This window comes from Melospiza melodia, chromosome 16, assembly GCF_035770615.1.
Source record: "Melospiza melodia melodia isolate bMelMel2 chromosome 16, bMelMel2.pri, whole genome shotgun sequence".
Taxonomy (NCBI): Eukaryota; Metazoa; Chordata; class Aves; order Passeriformes; family Passerellidae; genus Melospiza; species Melospiza melodia.
Genome location: NC_086209.1, coordinates 3,575,168 through 3,595,265, shown reverse-complemented (window position 1 = coordinate 3,595,265; position 20,098 = coordinate 3,575,168). Strand labels below are relative to the sequence as shown.

The 20,098-nt window shown below is 39.1% G+C and overlaps 1 protein-coding gene across 4 annotated transcripts in view; it reads left to right on the top strand.

The window, feature by feature from the left end:
• Positions 1 to 20,098, top strand: part of ATRX (ATRX chromatin remodeler) — a 69,637-nt gene that overhangs the window by 8,328 nt on the left and 41,211 nt on the right. For 3 of the 4 annotated variants that reach the window (XM_063170331.1, XM_063170330.1, XM_063170333.1), the window contains exons 2-9: positions 2,736 to 2,848; positions 6,106 to 6,161; positions 7,033 to 7,085; positions 8,603 to 8,727; positions 9,917 to 10,036; positions 13,042 to 13,151; positions 15,154 to 15,221; positions 16,303 to 19,256. In XM_063170331.1, the coding sequence (XP_063026401.1) occupies positions 2,736 to 2,848; positions 6,106 to 6,161; positions 7,033 to 7,085; positions 8,603 to 8,727; positions 9,917 to 10,036; positions 13,042 to 13,151; positions 15,154 to 15,221; positions 16,303 to 19,256 (3,599 nt within the window). The remainder of the gene's footprint in view (positions 1 to 2,735; positions 2,849 to 6,105; positions 6,162 to 7,032; positions 7,086 to 8,602; positions 8,728 to 9,916; positions 10,037 to 13,041; positions 13,152 to 15,153; positions 15,222 to 16,302; positions 19,257 to 20,098) is intronic. The other variant, XM_063170332.1, reaches the window with a different exon arrangement.

The window sequence follows — 20,098 nt, the reverse complement described above, 5'->3', positions numbered from 1 at the left end:
CAAACCAATAATAGCAGGGCACCTTCCCTTTCAGTGCTGTTTTAATTAGGCTGAACAGTGTTGAAATAGCTCTACAGTGGTGGGGAAGCCATTTGCTTAGAAAACTCAAGTGTGAAAACACTAATAAATAAAATACTGTGGGGGCTGGCAGTGCAGAGGAGCCTCTTTGCCTCAGTAGTGCTTCAGAGATGGTTTTACATTTTTAGGCTCCTGTGTTTATTAAAACCACACATTTATAAATTGTGATCAATTTAATAGTGACTGGGTCTCTACTGCAAAGAATAAGCATTTTCCAGTAGAAGCTTTAAACAAAAATAATAGATTATTATTTCTCAAGTATAAATGAATGACATAAAATCACTTCTGTACAAAACCAGATGAAGTGTTGCCCTAAATTAATATTTTGTAAGTGTAACACCTTTACTTAGATTTGACCTGGTATTCCTTAACAAAGGCTTATGGTATGAAATAATGAATAATCAAGAGAAAAAGCAAGTTGAGAAGACTTTTTACTTTTAGTTTGTATATCATCTTTTCTGATTGGTTGTTAGCAAGAACACTTTGCTCTGAAAATGATAATTTGACGTTAGTTATGATAAGAGTTAATGAATGGTAGAAGATAATGTTCCAAGTATTAGTCACAGACACATGCATACTATTCTGAATTCATTCTCTATTGATAATAGTAACACTGAACTCATCTCTAGCTCCCATTTTCTTTCTAAAATGCTGTTACCAAAACAAGTTATTTATAAACTAAATGAGCAGAATTCCACATGTGTGGCTTTTTGTTGTTGTTGTCTTTACTACCAAAAATGTACTTTCTTGGGGCCTTTCTAAATGTGCTTTATTTCTTCAGACCATCTGGAATGGATATAAAATCTCTTTATATGCTGTTACTATCAAATAATTCTGAACAACTCTATTTTTTTTTTCACTTAATGTGAGTAAATTGTCATTAAATCTCCTTTCTAAAGGAGAGCATGCAAGCTGTTGAGACTGCAGTGTACCATTATCATCTTGTCTAATGTTTTCCAAGTGTGCCTTCCATCCATGAGAAAAAGAGAAGCCCAAGATTCGGGAGCTGGCAGCTGTATAGCAGCATGAGTCCAGTAATTAGAGGGAAAGACTTTTGGACAGATTGAGAGAAAAATTTTAAGGTACTCTAGAGAGTTCAAGAGCTTTGTTCTGCTCTTTCAGGCTTGCTCCAGTGATTGATGGTGCATGTGCAGTCTCAAAAGAAAAGTGCCCTTCACTCATGCAGAAAATCTTTTCATTGCAAAGTGCTATTTTGTTTTATTTTGAGTATCTCAGGTGATTTAAAGAAATGGCAGATGATTTTTTTTTTAATGGATGGTTTATGCTGTTTTATGTGGTTATTTTCACTGGTTGGAACAGTCACTGGCACTGATGTGAGGATGTTCACTGACAGCTCAGGAGAGCACTCAGCTGCATGTCCTTCTGATAAAATGAGATTTTTTTTTTAGCAATAACAAATTGAAAGGCAGAAGTTAATAAATTGATGTGTTCAGAGAAACAGTAGTGATGGTAAAGGTGACTGCTCAGGTTGAGTCTTCACAAGTTCTTATGAACCAATAAAACAGGCACAGAAAATGTAATTTCTTCTTGTTATTAGAAGATTATTTTGAAATTAATGGGGAAACAAACAGTGAGAAGGGTGGGAAGCCTTTATCCTTCATCTGGGCTCACTTCTGCTGGGGATAGGGCAGGCCAGGAGTGGGAAAAGCATCTGGAGCAGCAGATAAGGAAAGGATGATGAGTCAGGGCAGATCAGCTGCAGATTCCAGGGGGCTGATAAGGAGGGCAGGGAGCAAACAGCTCCCTGGCACCTTCTGAGCAGGGCCTGGCACCCTTGGCCTCAGTCAGGGAGCTGGAAAAGCCTTTCCTGGGAAATGGTTGGAGTTTGGGAGAAATAAACCATGTGAAATGGCAGGGCTGACCCGGGGTTTATGAATGGAACAGCTTTTTAAGGCAGGCCTGGCATGCAGATGTTGCTTTTTGCTGTACTGTATAAAGGTACTCAGAATTGTTCCTGGGGTCTAAAAATGTCCAGTGAAACTTGCCAGGGGATTCTCGTTTATGAATTAATCATCAGCACTCTAACAAACAGATCAAGGAATGAGCTGGTCCTGCATGGTTGGTTGTTGACAAAATGAACACCACACAACATGTTTGTAGATGGTAGATCTAATAAAAGGTTTGCATGAGCAAATTTTCAAATCCAGTGGACCTGTCATGTTCACTGTCATATTCAGTGGACCTGTTTGTGGCTAAGTTTGCAGGTGAAACTCTTCTGTGAGTTCTAGTTGGGTTTATATCCCAAAGGTGATGTGTTTGTTAATAATAATTTTATTATTCTTACCTGTCTGGCTTCTGACAAGTAGAATATTAATTTTTTGCTGTCTTCATGTCATAGCAGCATTACCACTCAGACTTTCTTGAATTTTGTCAACAATTGTATTGAATATAATTGTATATAAACAATGAAAATTTCTTAAAATAGACTTTTTGTGCGTTTTTGTCAATAAGACGGCACCTAATATTTCACTCAGTATTTAGAAAAATTCCATGTTTTTTATTTGCTCTGATATACAGAAACAAATGTTTCCATCTCTTGTGGATGTGTATTCATTGAGATTAAACATAAGCTTTCAAGCTTGATAAATTGGAGTGAGATGTGTAGGTAACCCTGAGTATTACTTGTATTTTAACAGTGAAAGCAAGTTGAATACTTTGGTACAGAAACTCCATGACTTCTTGGCTCACTCATCAGAAGAATCTGAGGACGCAAACTCTCCTCCAGCATTGTCTAAAAACAAAAGTATAGGTAAAAACACATTTTATGTTCATTTTCAGTGTATATGTGATCCTAAAGTCAAATAACTTGGTGTTGTTATTTCACTATATCACACTTCACTGGGGTAATTACACCAAGTCTTAATGTGATTTAAGTGGTGATAGCTTGATAAATGCACAATAGGCCTTTGATACAATATTTATTTCAGTTCTGAATCTTTCTAAAGGTGAAAAAAATCTAATCTCTTGGTAGTTTTCCTTCTCTGAAACATGAGATATCAGACACAGGTATTTGCTGTGCTAGGAGTTCCTTGTTCAGTGTTCCTGAATTTATAAATGCAGTGTCTTGGTTTTTCTGCTGTAGTAATGCTTTTGCAGTCATGGTAGGTGTGGGAGAAGTTCTGTAATTTGAAAAAGACTTTTTACATATAATCTAGAGACATTTGGAAAGAAAATAATACTTTTTTAAAAACTAGCGCCCTACACTAGGTCAAAAATGGAAATTTTTACTTCTAAGTTAGAAATAGATAACAAAGTTTAAACACTTCCATGACACTGACTAAAACTGAAATTATTTCATGTCAGTACTAAATAAAAGCTGTTTCCAAATTTAACTGGTTAAATTTGTTTATTAGTTTCACTTGGACTGGATACAGGTGCAGAACCTTTCAGTCTGTCCTGCTTAATGAGCTAAAAGTTGTGTTGATGTGGTGGAGTGCAGAAGAGTGTGCTGGCTCTATTAGAGTTTATTTTCAAACTCCTGTTGGCTTGAGTAATATATTCCATTGACTTTCTGGCATGCAGTTTTTATCTTTTAATGTTCTGTTTAGAGAGAGTCTGCTGCCTGTGGCACTCACCTCATGTCAGCATCAAACTGAACTGTTAGCACAGGAAAAAAGAAACTGCTCATGTGGTGCTTCAACAGAACAGTAAAATAAACTGTGATGAAGATGCATCTTAAAGTGAAATTTTTCTGAGGAGCACACTGGGAAAAAGAATTCTCCCTTTATCCTCTGTAGTTAAAAATTAGCATTTGGTTCCTTGCTGTAAAACACAGATTGTCTTTGAAATGGAGACACTTGCAAATTCATAGCAGACATAATTTAGTGTTGGTTTTGAGATCTAAAAGAACATATTAAAGTTGAACAGTCAGAATTAAACACTTAAATATTAGGAAATGCCAGAATTTACTATGCAAATTTCCTTCCCTTCCCAATGTTCTGTGCATAACAAAAATGTCTTTAGCAACTGTGCTTCCTTTTTTTTTTTTTAATTAATCCAGAGGGTGCTCATTACAAACAGAAGTTATGAATGTGACTGGGGCCAAATCAGATTTTTTAGTAATTGATCTTGTTTTGTTCCAGCATTTGGAGGAATGAACTATTGGGTAAAATGTTGTTAGGAGGGATGTGACAGTGTTCACAGGGGTCTGAGGATGAGGGAAGAGATGAGGATCTGACTCCATGTTTCAGAAAGCTGATTTATTATTTTATGATATATATTATATTAAAACTATACTAAAAGAATAGAAGAAAGGATTTCATCAGAAGGCTAGCTAAGAATAGGAAAAGAAGGAATGATGACAAAGGTTTGTGGCTGGGACAGAGAGTCTGAGCCAGCTGACTGTGATTGGCCATTAATTACAAACATCCAACATGGGCCAATCCCAGATGCACCTGTTGCATTCCACAGCAGCAGATAATCATTGCTTACATTTTGTTCCTGAGGCCTCTCAGCTTCTCAGGAGGAAAAATCCTAAGGAAAGGATTTTTCAGAAACTATCATGGCTGCAGAGGGAGATGATGCTGAAGGTGGTTGTGTGTGACCCAGCAAGGCTGGCTGTTAGAAATCACTTGGCTATTAGCTGATATTACTTCATCCCCTAAACTTTTGTGCCTGCCACACACAGAGGTCAGCTAAAACAGGAAGCAATATTTGCTTTATAGCCTTAATCATGTTCTTTATCCCCTCTGCACTGGAGCCGGATGTCTCCCTCCTTTCCAGCAGCAGAGAGCTCAGCAGAGCCAGCCTGCCTGCTCTTGTTCAAGAGCGGAGCAGCAATCCCAGGGGAATCTCTGCTCCCTGACAGCCCTGGAGGGGCTGGGCAGAGCAGCCAGGTCAGCACTGAGCTGGGAGGGGGTGGCTGCAGTGGGCACAGGGAGAAACTGGCACTGCAGCACGTTCAGCTGCTGGCGGAACAGCACATGAGCATCAGGCTGCCAGTCTGAGTGCAGAGTCTGCTCTCACTGGGGCTGCCAGAGCAGGGGAAGCTCTGCCAAGCTCTCCAAGCTGGTATTTTCCATGGGTTTATCACTTGGGCAGAGTTGGTCAAGAGTAGAAAGTGGGCAGTATCCAAGCTCCAGCAGAAATGTCGCCCTCCTTCCACATCTCAGGTTCCTCCCTCACAATAGGGAATGCCTGTAGTAAAGGCCAAAAACATTGTCTGCCTCCATTTTGTATTTCCTCCTTCATGTGTGGAAATGGCTGAATGATTTTCCCTGCAATTTACTCAGCTCTGCAGAGGTCAAATACCCAGCATTGAATTCTCTGAGTGATTCACTTTTTTCAAAGTATAGAAATAAATTGTTTGGTGTTCCCAAAACTGAAGTTGAAGGATAGAGAAGTTGCAGTGCTTGTAGTCATGTGTTAAAAATCACAAATAATCCTGATAAGTATCCTGTAATTATACTTCCTACTCAGTAGCATCTGTTAAAATCCTTCCTAAACTTTTGGGGCAATTTCATACAAGAATCATTCAATCACTGAACTCCAAACTTTCCCTTCCATTTCCAAGACTGGTGGATTGGAGGAGGTGCCAATAGGTTGCAGGTCTTTAGGCTTTATATTCCACAGTTCCCAAGTTTGAGAAATAGGAATTGTCATCAGAACTTGGATCAGATGGGATTTTTGTCTGTGGTTCCATGATCCCAGATTTAATACTTTGTTCCTTATGTCAAGATGTGTGAGAGAAAATACTTGTAGTAAATTCTTAGAGATCAGCAAAAATGCACTGATGATATTATTTCTGTATGCAGTTGCACTTGCAGTGCTTCAGTATTTCTTCACCAGCAGCAAGGCTGCCAGGGACTGAACTGAAAGGGATTTCTGAATTATTTCTGTAAAATGTATGCCACACCATGGAATGTCTTTTCTGTTGTGCACCAGTTTGTCTCTGGAAGTCACATTTATCTCTGGCCAGGTGAAACATAAACAATGCTGTGATGTGCAATGTGAAGAACTTCTGATGTTCCTTGCATTTCAATGGACTCCCTAAATTTCTGTCCACAGGTAAAAGTAGAGAACCTAAAGGAAGTCCAGCTTCAATGGAGAACAACAGGGACGAGGTAGGAATAAAAATGCTTTCAATTCCAGTTGCATGTCTAGGGCACAGTGGCTGAGTTCAGTCTGTTACTTTTGCAATAAATACTTCAGCAATACAGTCAGAAACACCATTAATGTCATCCCCCTTCACCCTGTTACTCAGATAACAGTTGTTCTTTAGCAAATATGCTTCCTTGTTGAAAAAAATAAAAATGGGCACACTGGATCTATGCTGAACTGAGCAGAAATTTTTCATGTGGTGTTTTATTTCTGTCTGTTCTCCTATTGGAGACATTCTGGTGGATAAGAGCTTAACATTGTAGAGAAAACACAAGTGCCAGTGTCAGGCCTTACTTTGCCTTTACTGCTGTAAATTCAGGTGTTTTCAGGTGCCCGGCCCTAGTTGTGATGTGAGTGCAAAAACAATTGAAAAAATCAGTTTTGCTCTGAGGGCAGCCAGTGCTTTCTGGCACATGAGGCACACACCAGGAGTGTGTTGTGCTGCAGTCTGTGGCTGCAGGCTGCCACTCCTGAGTGCCAGAGCCCTCTGCAAGGGTGTGTTGGACAGGGCATGGTTTCTTCACACAGCAAGAAGAGCATTCCCAAACCTGTGTGAGCTGCTGACTTCTGACCTGAAACTCCAGAGATTCAATTGAACTGAACTGGCCTGACTGTTGAAATTGTCACTTGTACTTACTGCTTTTCCTTATTTTAAAATAAAAATGATTTTTAAATTATTTTAAAATAAATTAAATAAATTAAAATAATTTTAAAATTATTTTTTATAAGGGCACTGGTGATTTCTGACTTGTTTCTAGTTAATGCAAGGAACTGGTTTTTGACAGTTCCTATGGCTATAAATGTGTTGACTTTTACATTTTTTCTTGTTTATAGGGAAGTAGTTCTTCTGAAAGAACCAAATCCTTAGGATCATCCCGTTCCAAAAGGTTGGTTTGGAAAATAAAAACAAATAAATCAATTTTTGGCTGTGGGAAGCTATAGAAAAGTGGGTGCACTGTTTAAAATCCATGAAGTTATGGAGTGCTGGTAAAACAAATGCCTTATAGTACACTTAAAATTCAAACCATTTCTCAGGATGAAAGGTCAAGATGCTAAAGCTTGATTATTAATTACAAAGACAAGATTATTCCTTATCTTCAAGACAAAGGAGTTTATACAAGAGTTCCTTCAGTCTTGCTGTTTGTACATGTAGGATTCTTCCCAAAATGTAATTTGGGTCATACAGAAAAATGTTTTATGTGCTCCACTACTGGGAGAGTGCAGCATCAGACTGTGCTGCTGAATTGTCCTGTGCAGAAACTGCCATTTGCTGTGTCCCTGCTTTCCCTTTTTCCTTCTTTGATCTAAGAAGTATGGAGTGAATTGTTTGTCAGCTGCTTGAACCTAAGGAAACAAATTGTTTGTGTCCCAAGTGAGAGCAGACTTACTCCAGTCAAATTCCTCATCTGCTCTCAGCTGGTGCTCACTCAAATTCTGTTCTCTGATTTTTATTAAATCCAGTGAGCAGTGCAGGGAGCTGAGCTTTCAACAGCTGCCTTAGTGCTGCTCTTTAGAAGTCTGTATCTCTTTTCTCTCTCCTTTCTATCAAAGTTGCTTTATTTTATCATGTCTTCTGGAATTAATATTCTTCAGTCTCCTTTTTATATTTCTCTTGATGCCATATTTGCAAGTGATTTTATATTTGGCTTTAGTTTCTCCTCATCTTTTGAATCCAGTGTCCTGCTGAATTCTTTTTTATTTATATACTTCTTTAGTCCTGTGTTTTGCTTCCTGTCTTATCACTAAAGGGATTTTCACTCATCCATTTACCATATTGTACCTTGTATTGACAAAAGCAGTGTCCTGCAGTAGTTCATGCATTGCCTTCAGACTACTGAAAAATTTACCCCATATTTTGTATTATTTTCTCTCCATCCTAACCTAGTAAATTCATCAGTTTAAATTGTTTTGTGGAATTCTGTCAGTTGATCCTTTTGTTCAGTAGTCAGCTTTTTCATTTCTTTTTGCATTTCCTTCATTATCTTGCAAGCATCTCTTCTGACAAGATGCTTTTTGTAATTTGCTGATATCTGTGTGTTCTCTTTGTGCTGCCTGTTAAACTTGGAATGATGGATAAAATTAATGAGCAGACATTCACCTGTGTTTCATTTAGGCTTCTTTCCTGGAATTGTGACTTTCTTAAAAATACATCACACCTTGATTTTACAACAAAAAGATTTTATTAGTATATACTTCTGTTTCACGTGGGAGGGGAGAAATCATGTTCCAAACCAGAAAATTATCCTAAGTTGTATAGCAATAACTTGGAGCATCATCATATGTTTAATTAATTTAAAAATAACTTAGTTTTCACAGTTCATATGGTGTTTTGCCTTCAAAGCTTACCTGAATTGCAGTTTGTACTGTTTGTCAGAACATGTTGTTTTTTTTTCTGTCTATGCAGGAAACCCACAGTTGTAACAAAATATGTTGGGTCAGATGATGAACAAATTGCAGATGAAACTGTAAATGAAGATATTTCAAATGAGAACTCAGAGAATGATGTAGATATGCAAAGCTTGCCTAAAGGTAGGTCATGTCTTCTTTTTTTTTTTTTTTTTTTTGCTTCTGAATTCAGCAAATTTGCCAAGATTATGATGCAGCATAAATAATTCACTAGAATGCACATGTACCAGTAAAATGCCTCTTGAAGGTCCTGTTGGTTTTCTGCCCACAAAATGAGGAACCTGAGCACTTTCAATTTGGAACCCAGCAAATTTTAATCTGTGGGTGCACAATGATGTGCTGGTGGCTTAATTTCAAGTGCCTGCTGACATCTGTTTTAAACCATCACAAAACAGGGAAATTATTTATTCTGTCCAAGCTCTGTCACTTGGAGGTCTTATTTTACTGTTCTGTCTTTGGGGTTATTAGCAATTAGATCAACAAAAGCAAAACTAACTCTGGGGGGAAAATGCCATTATTGGATCTATTTTTAAGCACATTTTTTAGAAACAGTTAATGCTGTAGGCCTGCATCCCTCTGCTCTTAGCTGCAGTGTGAGTTGGATTAATCTCCATTTCTTACCTATGAAAGTGACAGGAAAAATTGCTGCTCTTCACTGTGTGAGTAGCAGTATTGAGAGCAGTCACTCTAAAATGATTTTTTTCAAAATATTAGATTATTTTCAGTGTCCTCACAACAAAACTGGGCTCTTAAATAGGAAAGAGGTGTTTTTTCCTTCACATAATTTTGATTAGTACTTTGTTTAAATGAAAATATCAGATTTTGAATATTGTCAAAGACAAAGCAGGTTTTATGCTATTGCTTTTTTGTGTGTTTCACACTGAAATAAATGAAGATGAGGGAAACTGAATAGAAGGGGGCAAAGAGAGAAGAACATAGGGTTTTGAGGGATTTCAATGATGTCCTTTATTGGTAGCAGTTCCTGTCCTGCACCCCCAGCAGTGTGACAGTCCTGTCATGCACGTGCCACAGCAGAGCACAAAGAGCAGAATTTGCTCCTCAGCCCATTCAGTCCTTGCCTTCTGTCCTACAGCTACAGCACAGATGTAGTTTGAAATATGTGGTGTTGGTTTTGGGTTTTTGTTTTTGGTTGGTTTTTTCTTTCTGTGAACATCTGTGCATTCAAAACTATGTTGAGTTTTAGTCAACAGATTGCACTTTTTTTTTTTTTTTTGTTGGCTTTATTAATCAGAACTTTTGCACTTCGCTTGGATGTGTAATGGTTTCCAATTTCTAAATAAAATTATTCTAGGTACAGTGGTTGTACAGCCTGAGCCAGTGCTGAATGAAGACAAAGATGATTTTAAAGGGCCTGAATTTAGAAGCAGAAATACCGTTAAAATGAAACCTGAAGCTCCCAAAAAGCGTGGAGGTAAATACAGTTTAAAACATCTGTTGAAACGGGTTTAAATTGTTGCTTATGACCACATTTGGTACATCTAAAAATTGTCCGTATTTCTGATAAATTATCCTAAAAATACCTCCACTCTTCTGGCTTTTTGTTCATTAAGGATTTTAGCTGGTAGAAATTAGCCTCCATTGCTGCCCCTGCAATGCAGCAGTGAAAGCTAAGATTAGCTCCCATTAAACTCCTTATTTTCAATAGGTATAGGATGCTTCATTAGGTGCAGTTGCTTGGTTGCAATCAGGTGTTACAAGTATTTCTTTTTTAAAGGAATTGAACACCATTGATACAGGAATATTCACTGACTGACCAGGAAAGCAGCCATGTTTGAGCAGGGACATGTATGGGCAGATTATCCATCAGTGAGCTAACAAAAATCCTAAACCCTCAAACAATACAAAGATTTCTTTCTTTTGGTTTGAAATTGTGGGAAATTCCCTACCAGTGGGCCCTTCTAAGGATTACCTTTGAAAAGCTGCTGTGTCAGTTGGTTTTCCACATCTGCTGCTAAAAGTGAGAAGTTAGGGAGAGATTACAATACTAACAGAAATTAATTTCTCTCTTTTTTTTCCCAAAAGCAAAGGGGAGGAGGGAGGATTATGTATAACATAGCCAATAAGAAGGTGGATATTTTTGTTAACCCTACTGTAGTATTTTAGCTCGCACACCTCCAGCAGCAGCCAGAGCATTCATACAAAAAGCTCTTGCACACATTCTTCATCCTCCCCATTGTATCATTTGAGATCCTTGCTCTCCTTTAAAGTAATTTATGGAGTGCTGTTTCTGTGGGTGAGGGGGAGGGAAATGTGACTGTGGAAATGTGCTTGTGCTTACACCTGGCCTTGTGTGGTGTCAGTGACTTTTGGAGCATTGATTTCTCTAAACTACAACTTCAGAAGTCAGTTCTGTTTTATTCATGCAAGATGTCCTGTTCATATAAGAATGCTTTTTCCATTTGTGCTTCAAACAATTCTACATATGGTCCAGCAGAACTCTCAGGGGGCACAGTGTTGATAAGACACTTGTGCTTGAGCTTTGTGGCCTGTGTCTGTATCCCCAGGACAGTTTGTGTCACCTGCCCTTCCAGCTGTTTTAATCTCCATCCCTAGGGAATTTGCAGGCCTTCCTTTGTGTGTCTGGACTGGTTACTCATGTACTATTTTAAATATTTGCATTTCTAGTAGGAATTATATATCCTGTGTGTTTTAGAAACAGAGTAGAAGCAGAACTGTGGCCTTTCTAGCATGCAAATGCTCTTACCTAAGTCTGTAAGAGGCATTGTGTCATTATTTTCAAGTGTTGTGTCTGTAGTGTGGTTGTGGTTGTATTTTTGCTAATAAATTATGTTAGGAATATTCTAGTAGTTTAGGAATATTCCAAGTAGTTTATCAGTGTTAATGACTTAGTGGTAGTTTCATTTCTTTGGGTCATCATCATTTGAAGTAGTAACATGATTTACAAAGGTTTGCCTGATAAATTCTCTGTTTTCCTGGTCCAGCTTGCAGGTTTGAGGGAGGAGGCTGTAGTGCATCCCCTTGGTTGTGGAAAAGAGGGAAGAGGTTCAGGGCTTGGCAGGGAATGTCGTGTTCTCCCTGGGTTGGCTGGGCCCCTCAGTGATTGCTGCTGCAGTGTAAGGACTGTGCTGTGTGTCAGCCTTGGTTCTGTGCTGCAGAATGTGGGATTCTTTCCCATGGATGGGTTCATCCATGGTCACAGCAGTGTTTAAAAGTGAGGTTTGAGCTGGTTTGGAACTCCTGAGAGGGGCTTGCAGGTCCACAGGGTCTGCAGGATGTGCAGTCAGGAATGGCTGGAGGGTGCAAACACATCCTGTATCCAGAATTTCACTGAGTTAGGAGCAGGATCAGCTGTTTCACTGCCCCTGAGCCATCTGAGTTTGTGCTTCAGCAGCAGATTGCTGGGAGCTTGTACTGTGGCCTGAGAATGTTCCTGCAGTTCCTTAACATGCTGCTGTTGCAGCTTGGTTCTGATTCTGAGATAGTGATTATTTAATTAAAAAAAGAAAAAAATATAGAGTCTCTACTCAGATTGTAATCATTAAATTCAACTGCTTGGGGTAATTTCCTTATTAATTCAATCACTGAGCATGACAGCAAAGGACAAGTCACAGTTGAATGATCTCTTATCAAACCTGTATCTGCTTGATCCAGATTGGCCTTTTGGAAGTGCAGAACTTTCACCAGTGAGTTTCCTTTTTCTGCTGTTGAAAACAAAAATAAAATCTTTGAGTATTATTTGAGAGCCTGGCATGGAGTGAGCCTGCCAGGCCCAAGTTCACCCCTTCTGAAGTGAAATGAGGGGTTGGCATTAAAAAAAAAGCTTTTTTGACCACAGGTAGATTGCAGCAGCAGAGTGGTGCACACACCATGGGAGCAATCAGCAACATGGGGAGAACATGGGGATTACAGCAAAAGTGTAGTTTCAGAAAAACCCAAAAACCACTGTCAGGAAGGGAACAAAATGTGAGAAAAGGTTTTTCAGTCACTGTTACTGGGATTCCTTGCATTTTGTATGAGAGTTTTTTGTGTTTTTCTTTGAGAAGCTAAAACTGTTTGTGAAAGAAATGTCATAATATGAGCATGAATTGCAGTGGTACTTGTTGAACTAAGATTAAATGGGGGAGGTTGTCCAGAATATCAGAGCTGCTCTGGAGGAACTTTGGTGATTACTCCACTTTAGGTGTGTTTTCATGAGGCGACCAGTTAACCCAGCTTAAACCTCTCAGAGGGAAAGAACTGTGCCTTGAGACCAAGTGCAGCATAGAAATCAGGAAAGTTCAGTCTTAAAATGGCAAATGGTTACAGGAAGATTTCTCTGGTGCTGGGTGGTGCAGAAACAAAGGCCTGTAAAAAACCTGACAGGCCAGAATATTGCAAGAAAATGCAATAGGTATATACAGATTTCTTAAATGAGAATGAAAACAATTAATGTGTTGTTTGTAATCCTCTCCATAGAAGAGGGACTCCATGGAATTGTGAGCTGCACTGCTTGTGGGCAGCAGGTGAACCATTTTCAAAAGGATTCAATCTATAGACACCCTACACTCAAAGTGCTTATTTGTAAGGTATGTGGTAAACAGTTCTGTTTATTTTTGTTTCAAAATGTCATATTAGTTGGTTTGGGTGGGATTTTTGTGGGAGTAATTCCTGTTCATTAGTTGACAAAGTTTTCAGTCATTAGCTGTTACAATTAAGGAAATTAAAAGGAGGAAAAAAAAAGCAAATGTACTTATGAATTCATATTCCTTTTTTCTTGCATTTCAATTAAACTGGTGGTGGTTTCTTTGTTATTTACTTCTGTAGCTTTAAGGGTATAATCTTAGTGAATTTTTAATGTAAAACGATCTGTCTGAAATTTCTGCCTACTCATGATGTATTTTAAGAACAGATTCAAGTCTGCATCTCCTGCTAAAGCATTCCATGTAAAACAGCACTGAAATAAGGAGCAGAAAAGCAGCTTCAAAGCCATCTCTGTTTCTGCCAGCTTCAGGACTGGTTTAAGTTATGGCAGCTTTGCAGTGATGGTTTAGTCCATAATCTGAGTCTTCAGCTGTGTGGCTTCCTGGTGGCTCCACACAGGCCTGAGCTGGCAGCAGAGGGAAGAGGTGGGACAGGGCAGGAAGGAAATGTCCCTGCCTCCTGCTGTGGAGACCTCTGCTGACTTCCAGAGAGCTCCAGAGATCTCTCTTGCATATTTCTCTAGTGGTGGTGATGTTATAATTATAAGATATTGCTAAAGATAGAGATACAGGTCTATGTTATAATGTACATGGAGCATTTCCCTGCTCTTCCTCCTCCTCTTCCTCCCCAGTTCCTCATTAGTGGTACAGACTCACCCATGCCCATCTAGGCTGGTTCTTCTCTGCATTCTGGCTTGTTTCTTTTACAAAATGTGCTTTACAAAAACCAGCTCACAAGGTGACCTTTTCCCATTTCCATTGGATCCCAGCTGGTGTTCCTGACCTCCTGCAGTGTCACCAGTGACCTGGGTCATTTTTATAACCTGATCAACAGCAGCTCTTGATTGAGAGCTGTGCTACCTGAATTACATCAGGGGTTGTTCCCCTTGATTTTCTCTGGTTTTACTGAATTGAACATGGCCTTGTGTGAATGTGAGAGGGGGGAATGGAAGCCCCTCATCTCCAACTCTTCCATTATTTCTGTGCCTAGTTCTGCCCTAATTTTTCTCCTACTTAGATAAAAGTCCCAGACCTGAGAAACTGTTTTCCTTTGACTGTGAATGTTCTATCAAGTGTCTAAACACCAGATTTTACTGGGGTTTTATGTTGATTTTGGTTGTTTAGATAGTTTAGTTGAACAGATGTGCAAGTCTGTGCCACATAATGGGGCATCTTTATTGTCAATTCAGGTGATGAGGCCTCTTCTGCATTCTGAATTGTATTAATGCCTGTTTAAAGTAGAGCTACAGGTCTGGGAGAGCATTCTTCAGTAACAACTGGGAAAAAAATGACACCAAACCTTCAAAATTTGGTGTCAGCAATTCAGCAGCTGAAGCCATCAGTACTCCTAGCTGAGTCATTGGTATTTTTTTATTACCATTACCAGATTTTCAAGTGAAGATGCTTTGTTTGCACCTGGAAATGGAATTATTGGATGTTAACATCATGATAAATGCTGAAGACTTTTTAATCTAAAGCCTTATGGCATCACATGGTAACATAAGGAGCATCCAGCTGAAAATTGTAATTTATGTGGGATTAATTGTGTCGAGGAGGATGTGGTGCTGATTTACCTAGAAAATAGATGGAAGAAACATTCAGACTGGAGAGAAGTATTCAACTGATGTTCTAAAATACACAAATATGCATCCATTAACAAAAGCCTGTTAAATTTTCAAACAAACCTTGAGCCATCTAAATAAATCATGGTTTGGAACCATGGAAGATGTTTTTTAGATTAAAACAAATGTAAAAGACTTAGAATACTGAGGACCTTGCAGCTGCTGCTTTTGCTGGCTTGCTTCTAATGCATGCTGAAATCTAATGAACTGCTGAAGCCCAGTTGAGATTTAATAAAGAATTCTTTGTCCTGTCTCTTACTTTACAGACTTGCTACAAATATTACATGAGTGATGACATCAGTCGTGATTCGGATGGGATGGATGAACAGTGTAGGTAAGTGTGTAAAAACTGCAGTGTGTGCAAAATGGGAAAGTGTACAAAAACTGCAGTGTGTAAAAAAACTACAATGTGTGCAAAAACTGCAGTGTGTAAAAAACCTACAATGTATGCAAAATAGGAAAGTGCAAAAACTGCAGTGTGTAAAAAAACTACAATGTGTGCAAAATAGGAAAGTGTGCAAAAACTGCAGTGTGTAAAAAAACTACAATGTGTGCAAAATAGGAAAGTGTGCAAAAACTGCAGTGTGTAAAAAAACTACAATGTGTGCAAAATAGGAAAGTGTGCAAAAACTGAAGTTACACCCACAGCTTTGCTGATTTGGGGGTCTTTTTTCTGGCTATTATGACATTACTGACAAGTAAAGACAAGTACATAAGATCTGAATCAACAATTATTTGTCAACAAAAAATACTGAACCTCAGGGTTTTTTTAGCTGTTTTAGTAATGAACAGGAAAACATTTTTAAAGAAATCTAGTAACAAACTCTTGTAAGATCACATTTCTAGTTAAATAACATGCCACCTTCCTAGCACCTTAAAGGTTGGGCTAGAATATGATATTCTAACCTTTATGAGCCAGAGAAACTCAGTTCTCCAGATGCATCTCCCACTTTTGAAATATCAAAGAACTTCTCTGTCTTATGTGAAATATCTAAACGTGTAATTCAGTAAAAACTGTGCAGTCTGTGGTTTCTATGAGCTTATTGCCCACCACTTTTCAGAGTCTGTGTAGTGCAGTAGTAATATATGAGTTAAGGCTAGAAAGACTGAAGCTTATTAATTTTGCTGTAAAATAAATCACAGATTTTCAGAAGAAACAGGGAAAATAAGTGTTATTTTTTTTCTTCTTTAAAGAAATCAGTGCTGAAATTCTGTTCAAAAATTACCATTTCAGCTTTATGAGCTGTTAATCTAAAACATTAATTTTCTGACTTTGCAGTTCTCCAGTGAGCTTTTCAGTAACGGTTTAGAATAATGAATATCTGTTCATCACCTGAAGTTTTAAACATGTGAACTTAACGTATCACCTTGTTGGTGTGGAGACAAAACTCTTACCTTTCTCAATCTCATTGCAGGTGGTGTGCTGAAGGTGGAAATTTGATTTGCTGTGACTTTTGCCATAACGCCTTCTGTAAAAAGTGCATTTTGCGCAACCTGGGCCGAAAGGAGCTCTCGACTATCCTGGATGAAAACAACCAGTGGCATTGCTATATTTGCCATCCAGAGCCTTTGTTGGACTTGGTCACTGCTTGTGACAGTGTCTTTGAAAATTTAGAACAGTTACTTCAACAAAACAAAAAAAAGATGAAAGTTGAAAATGAAAAAAGTAAAACATATGACCACACAGTCAAGTTCTCTCCAAAGAAAAATAATGCAAATTGTAATGGGGAAGAAAAAAAATTAGATAATTCATATTCAGGTTCACTAACATATTCTTATAAAGCACTAATGGTGCCAAAAGACTTGCTTAAGAAAACAAAAAAACTGATTGAAACTACAACAAATCTGAATTCTAGCTTTGTAAGCTTTTTGAAAAATGCTGCAGAAAATGTAGAAATAAGCCCAACTGTGCAACTGTGCCAGCTGAAAGCTTTTAAATCTGTGCTGAATGACATGAAAAAAGCTCATCTGTCACTGGAAGAAGGCCTGAACTTAGAGATTCAAGCATTGAATGTTAAAATCAAAGATAAAAATACCAAAGAGAAAAAAACTGAGGTTAGATCAGAAAAAAATGAGGTGAAAAAAGATGAAGGAAAGGAACATGCGGCATTAAAAGAGGATGATTCTGCACAGACACAGAAAAAAGTCGTGTCGGAGCGGCCTGACAATGAGCCCATGGATCAAAGTGTTCCCTCAGTGGAGCAGACAGATAACAAGGCAGCCCCTGGGGAAGAGAAGAAGTCTGGCAGAAATGAAGAACCACAGTATGAGCCCAACAGTACAGAGGCTTTAGACATGGATATCGTGTCCATCCCCTCATCCGTTCCCGAAGATATTTTTGAGACTCTGGAATCTGCTATGGAGATTCAGATGCCATCAGATGAGCAGGACAGTGGAAACACAGCAGCAGATAATGAGGCTCCAAATTCAAATACAAAAGCGAACGCTCCTGTGAAAGATACCAAAGGTGGTACCAAGCTAAAATCCTCGGCTAAAGGAACAAAAGAGCTGATTGTAAAATTGACTCCTGTTTCCCTTTCAGAGTCCACAGTTAAATCTGATGATCAAGACAACAGCCTAGAAAAGGACAGTAAAGATGCTGATGCATCTAAAGATGCTGATGCCTCTAAAGACATTGATGAATCTAAAGATGTTGATGCATCTCAACCTGGGGCAGCAAACTCTGATAGTGGAAAACAAAACCACAGTGCTGGCAGCGAGCCCTCCACGGAGAATGACGCCGTGCCCGTGGAGGACTCGGATCTCCGGAGGTCACCCCGTGTCAAAACCACCCCCCTGAGGCGCCCCACGGACATCAGCCCCCTGACATCCAACTCAGAAGAGGACAGCAACGACACGAGCAATGAGAAACAGAAGAGGAAAGCATCCAAGCAACCCAGGAGGAAAAGCGATAAAAGAAATATTTCTGACAGCGCTGCTGATGGTCCCGGTCCTAACAAACTTTCCAAATCCAAAAAGCCATATGACTTAGATCGCAGCTCTGACTCTGATGAGGTGCCAGCTGTCCTTAAAGAAGCAGGGATGATGAGTCGCAGCTCCTCAGACAGTGAGAGCAACAGTGAAGCGCCAGCAAAGAATCAGAAAACTTCGGATTTACAGAAGAGTCAACCAGTAAAGGATGAAAATGGGAAAAGAAAAAGGAAGAGTTCCAGTTCCGGTTCAGATTTAGATGCTAAAAGAGGCAAATCAGCTAAAAATGCTGCTACTGCTAAAAAGAAACGACAAAACTACTCTGATTCTTCAAATTATGATTCTGAGTTGGAAAAAGAGATACAAATGTTGAGTAAAATTGAGGCTGCAAAGAAATCGAAAAAATTCTCAAGAAAAGATGATAGTTATGATTCCTCTGAAGAAGAGCAGGGGAAAAAAGTAAGCAGTAAGAGGAAGGTAAATCTGAAGAAGAAGAGAGGTAAATCTTCTGAAGAAGATGATGATGGTGAGAAGTCTTCTGCAGAGAAGGAAATAAATCACTCTTCTAAAGATAAAAAAACGGGTAAGAGGTCAGCTGCTAAGGACAAGGTAAGCAGAGACTCAAAAGAGAAATCTGCAAAGGGAAAACGTGATGAGTCATCCGATGCTGAGAAGTCTTCACTGGAAAAAGAGGAGAGTCCTGAAGTTAAGAAAAAGAAGGATTTGAAAAAGAAAAAGGCACAGGATGATTCTTCTTCTGAGAGTACTGAGAAATCGGTAAAGAAAGAGCACAAGTTGGAGTCTTCAAAAGACAGACTGAAGAACAAAAAAGGATCAGAAAGCAAAGCAAAGAAATCTGAAAAATTAAAAAAGAAGGGTTTCAAGAAAGATCAAGATGATTCCTCTTCTGATCTTGATAAGTCATCTGCAGAGAGAGGAAGTAACAATTCCTCCGAAAACGACAAAATTAAAAAGGAACCTGTGTTTACAGAAAAGAGAAAATTGAGAGAGAGAGTAGCTAAAAGAGTACACATTGATTTATCCTCTGATACTGAGAAATCTCCCCAAAAAGAGGAGAGTTCTGATGATGATGCCATGCGGCGTAAAAAACGAACTGACACGAAAGAAAAGAGGAAAATAAGCCACAAAAAGAAGATTTCCAAGAAAGAACAGAATGACTCATCCTCTTCTGATGAGGAGTCTTACGAAGACACTAAGAAAAAGGTTAAAAGAGGATCAGTAAAAGAAAATAAAAAGAGCAACTTAAAAAAGAAAGTGGCAAAAAAGAAGGCGGTTGTCACTTCCTCTTCCCCGTCTGATAAGGAGGAAAACGATGATCAGAATTCCACGGGCGACGGAAGCAGCGACGAGCAGAAGATCAGGCCCGTGACTGAAAGCTTGATGCTGTCTGCTGATGCAGGATTCTGTCAGTCATCAGGTGTGCCAGAGTTGTTCATTTGGGTGACATTTCATAATCTAGAAGCAAAAAACCCTCATCAGTTGGTAATTATGCATTTAAGTGTTTGCAGCCTGGAGGATTTTCTGATAAGGATTTGGAAGCGCCTGTTGTAAAGTTCCCTTCCAGCCAAACTATCCTGTGGCTGTGAGATGGCACAATTTCAGTTTGTGCAACTTGTGCCTTGAGGAAAAAAATGATGTCACTGTAAATGGAGGTGCTTTGGAAGCTCCAGGCAGTATTTACAACAGGTACTGCCTTGCAGTCCAGCTTTCCAAAGCCTGGCCCTTGCCTCACCTGCCCAGGGAGTGTGTAGCAGAAGCTGGTTGGAAGGAGTAGATAATGTGAACTCACATTTATCACCTCCTGTCTGTGCACTGGAGGTGATGCTGGAGACCTGTGGCATTGTAATATACATTTAAAAATCAAGTAAATTATTTTTATGCCTCACAAGAGCCATGTAGGCTTAGACCAGCTACTTAGAAATCTGCCATTGTTTTCATATGTTGTGTCTCTGTGCAGATAATAATACTCGGACTTGTAGGGCTTTTCTCTGAGTGCTGCCTTATCAATGTTTTCCCCAGTGATGTCACAGCTGGGGGAGATTGCAGATAATTAATGGTTTGCATATGGTCACTGCCACAGCCAGTAAAACTCTCCTACAGACAGATAATTGCTGGCACTCAGTGACAGTTTTCAGCGCCACTGGACCATCAGTGAAAAATGCCTTAAAAATGGAGTTGTTCATGTACAGTTCATGAACTTGGCATTGAAATCGCCCAAGAGGAGAAAGGTGGTTTTAATTTATCAGAAGGTGTCTGAGG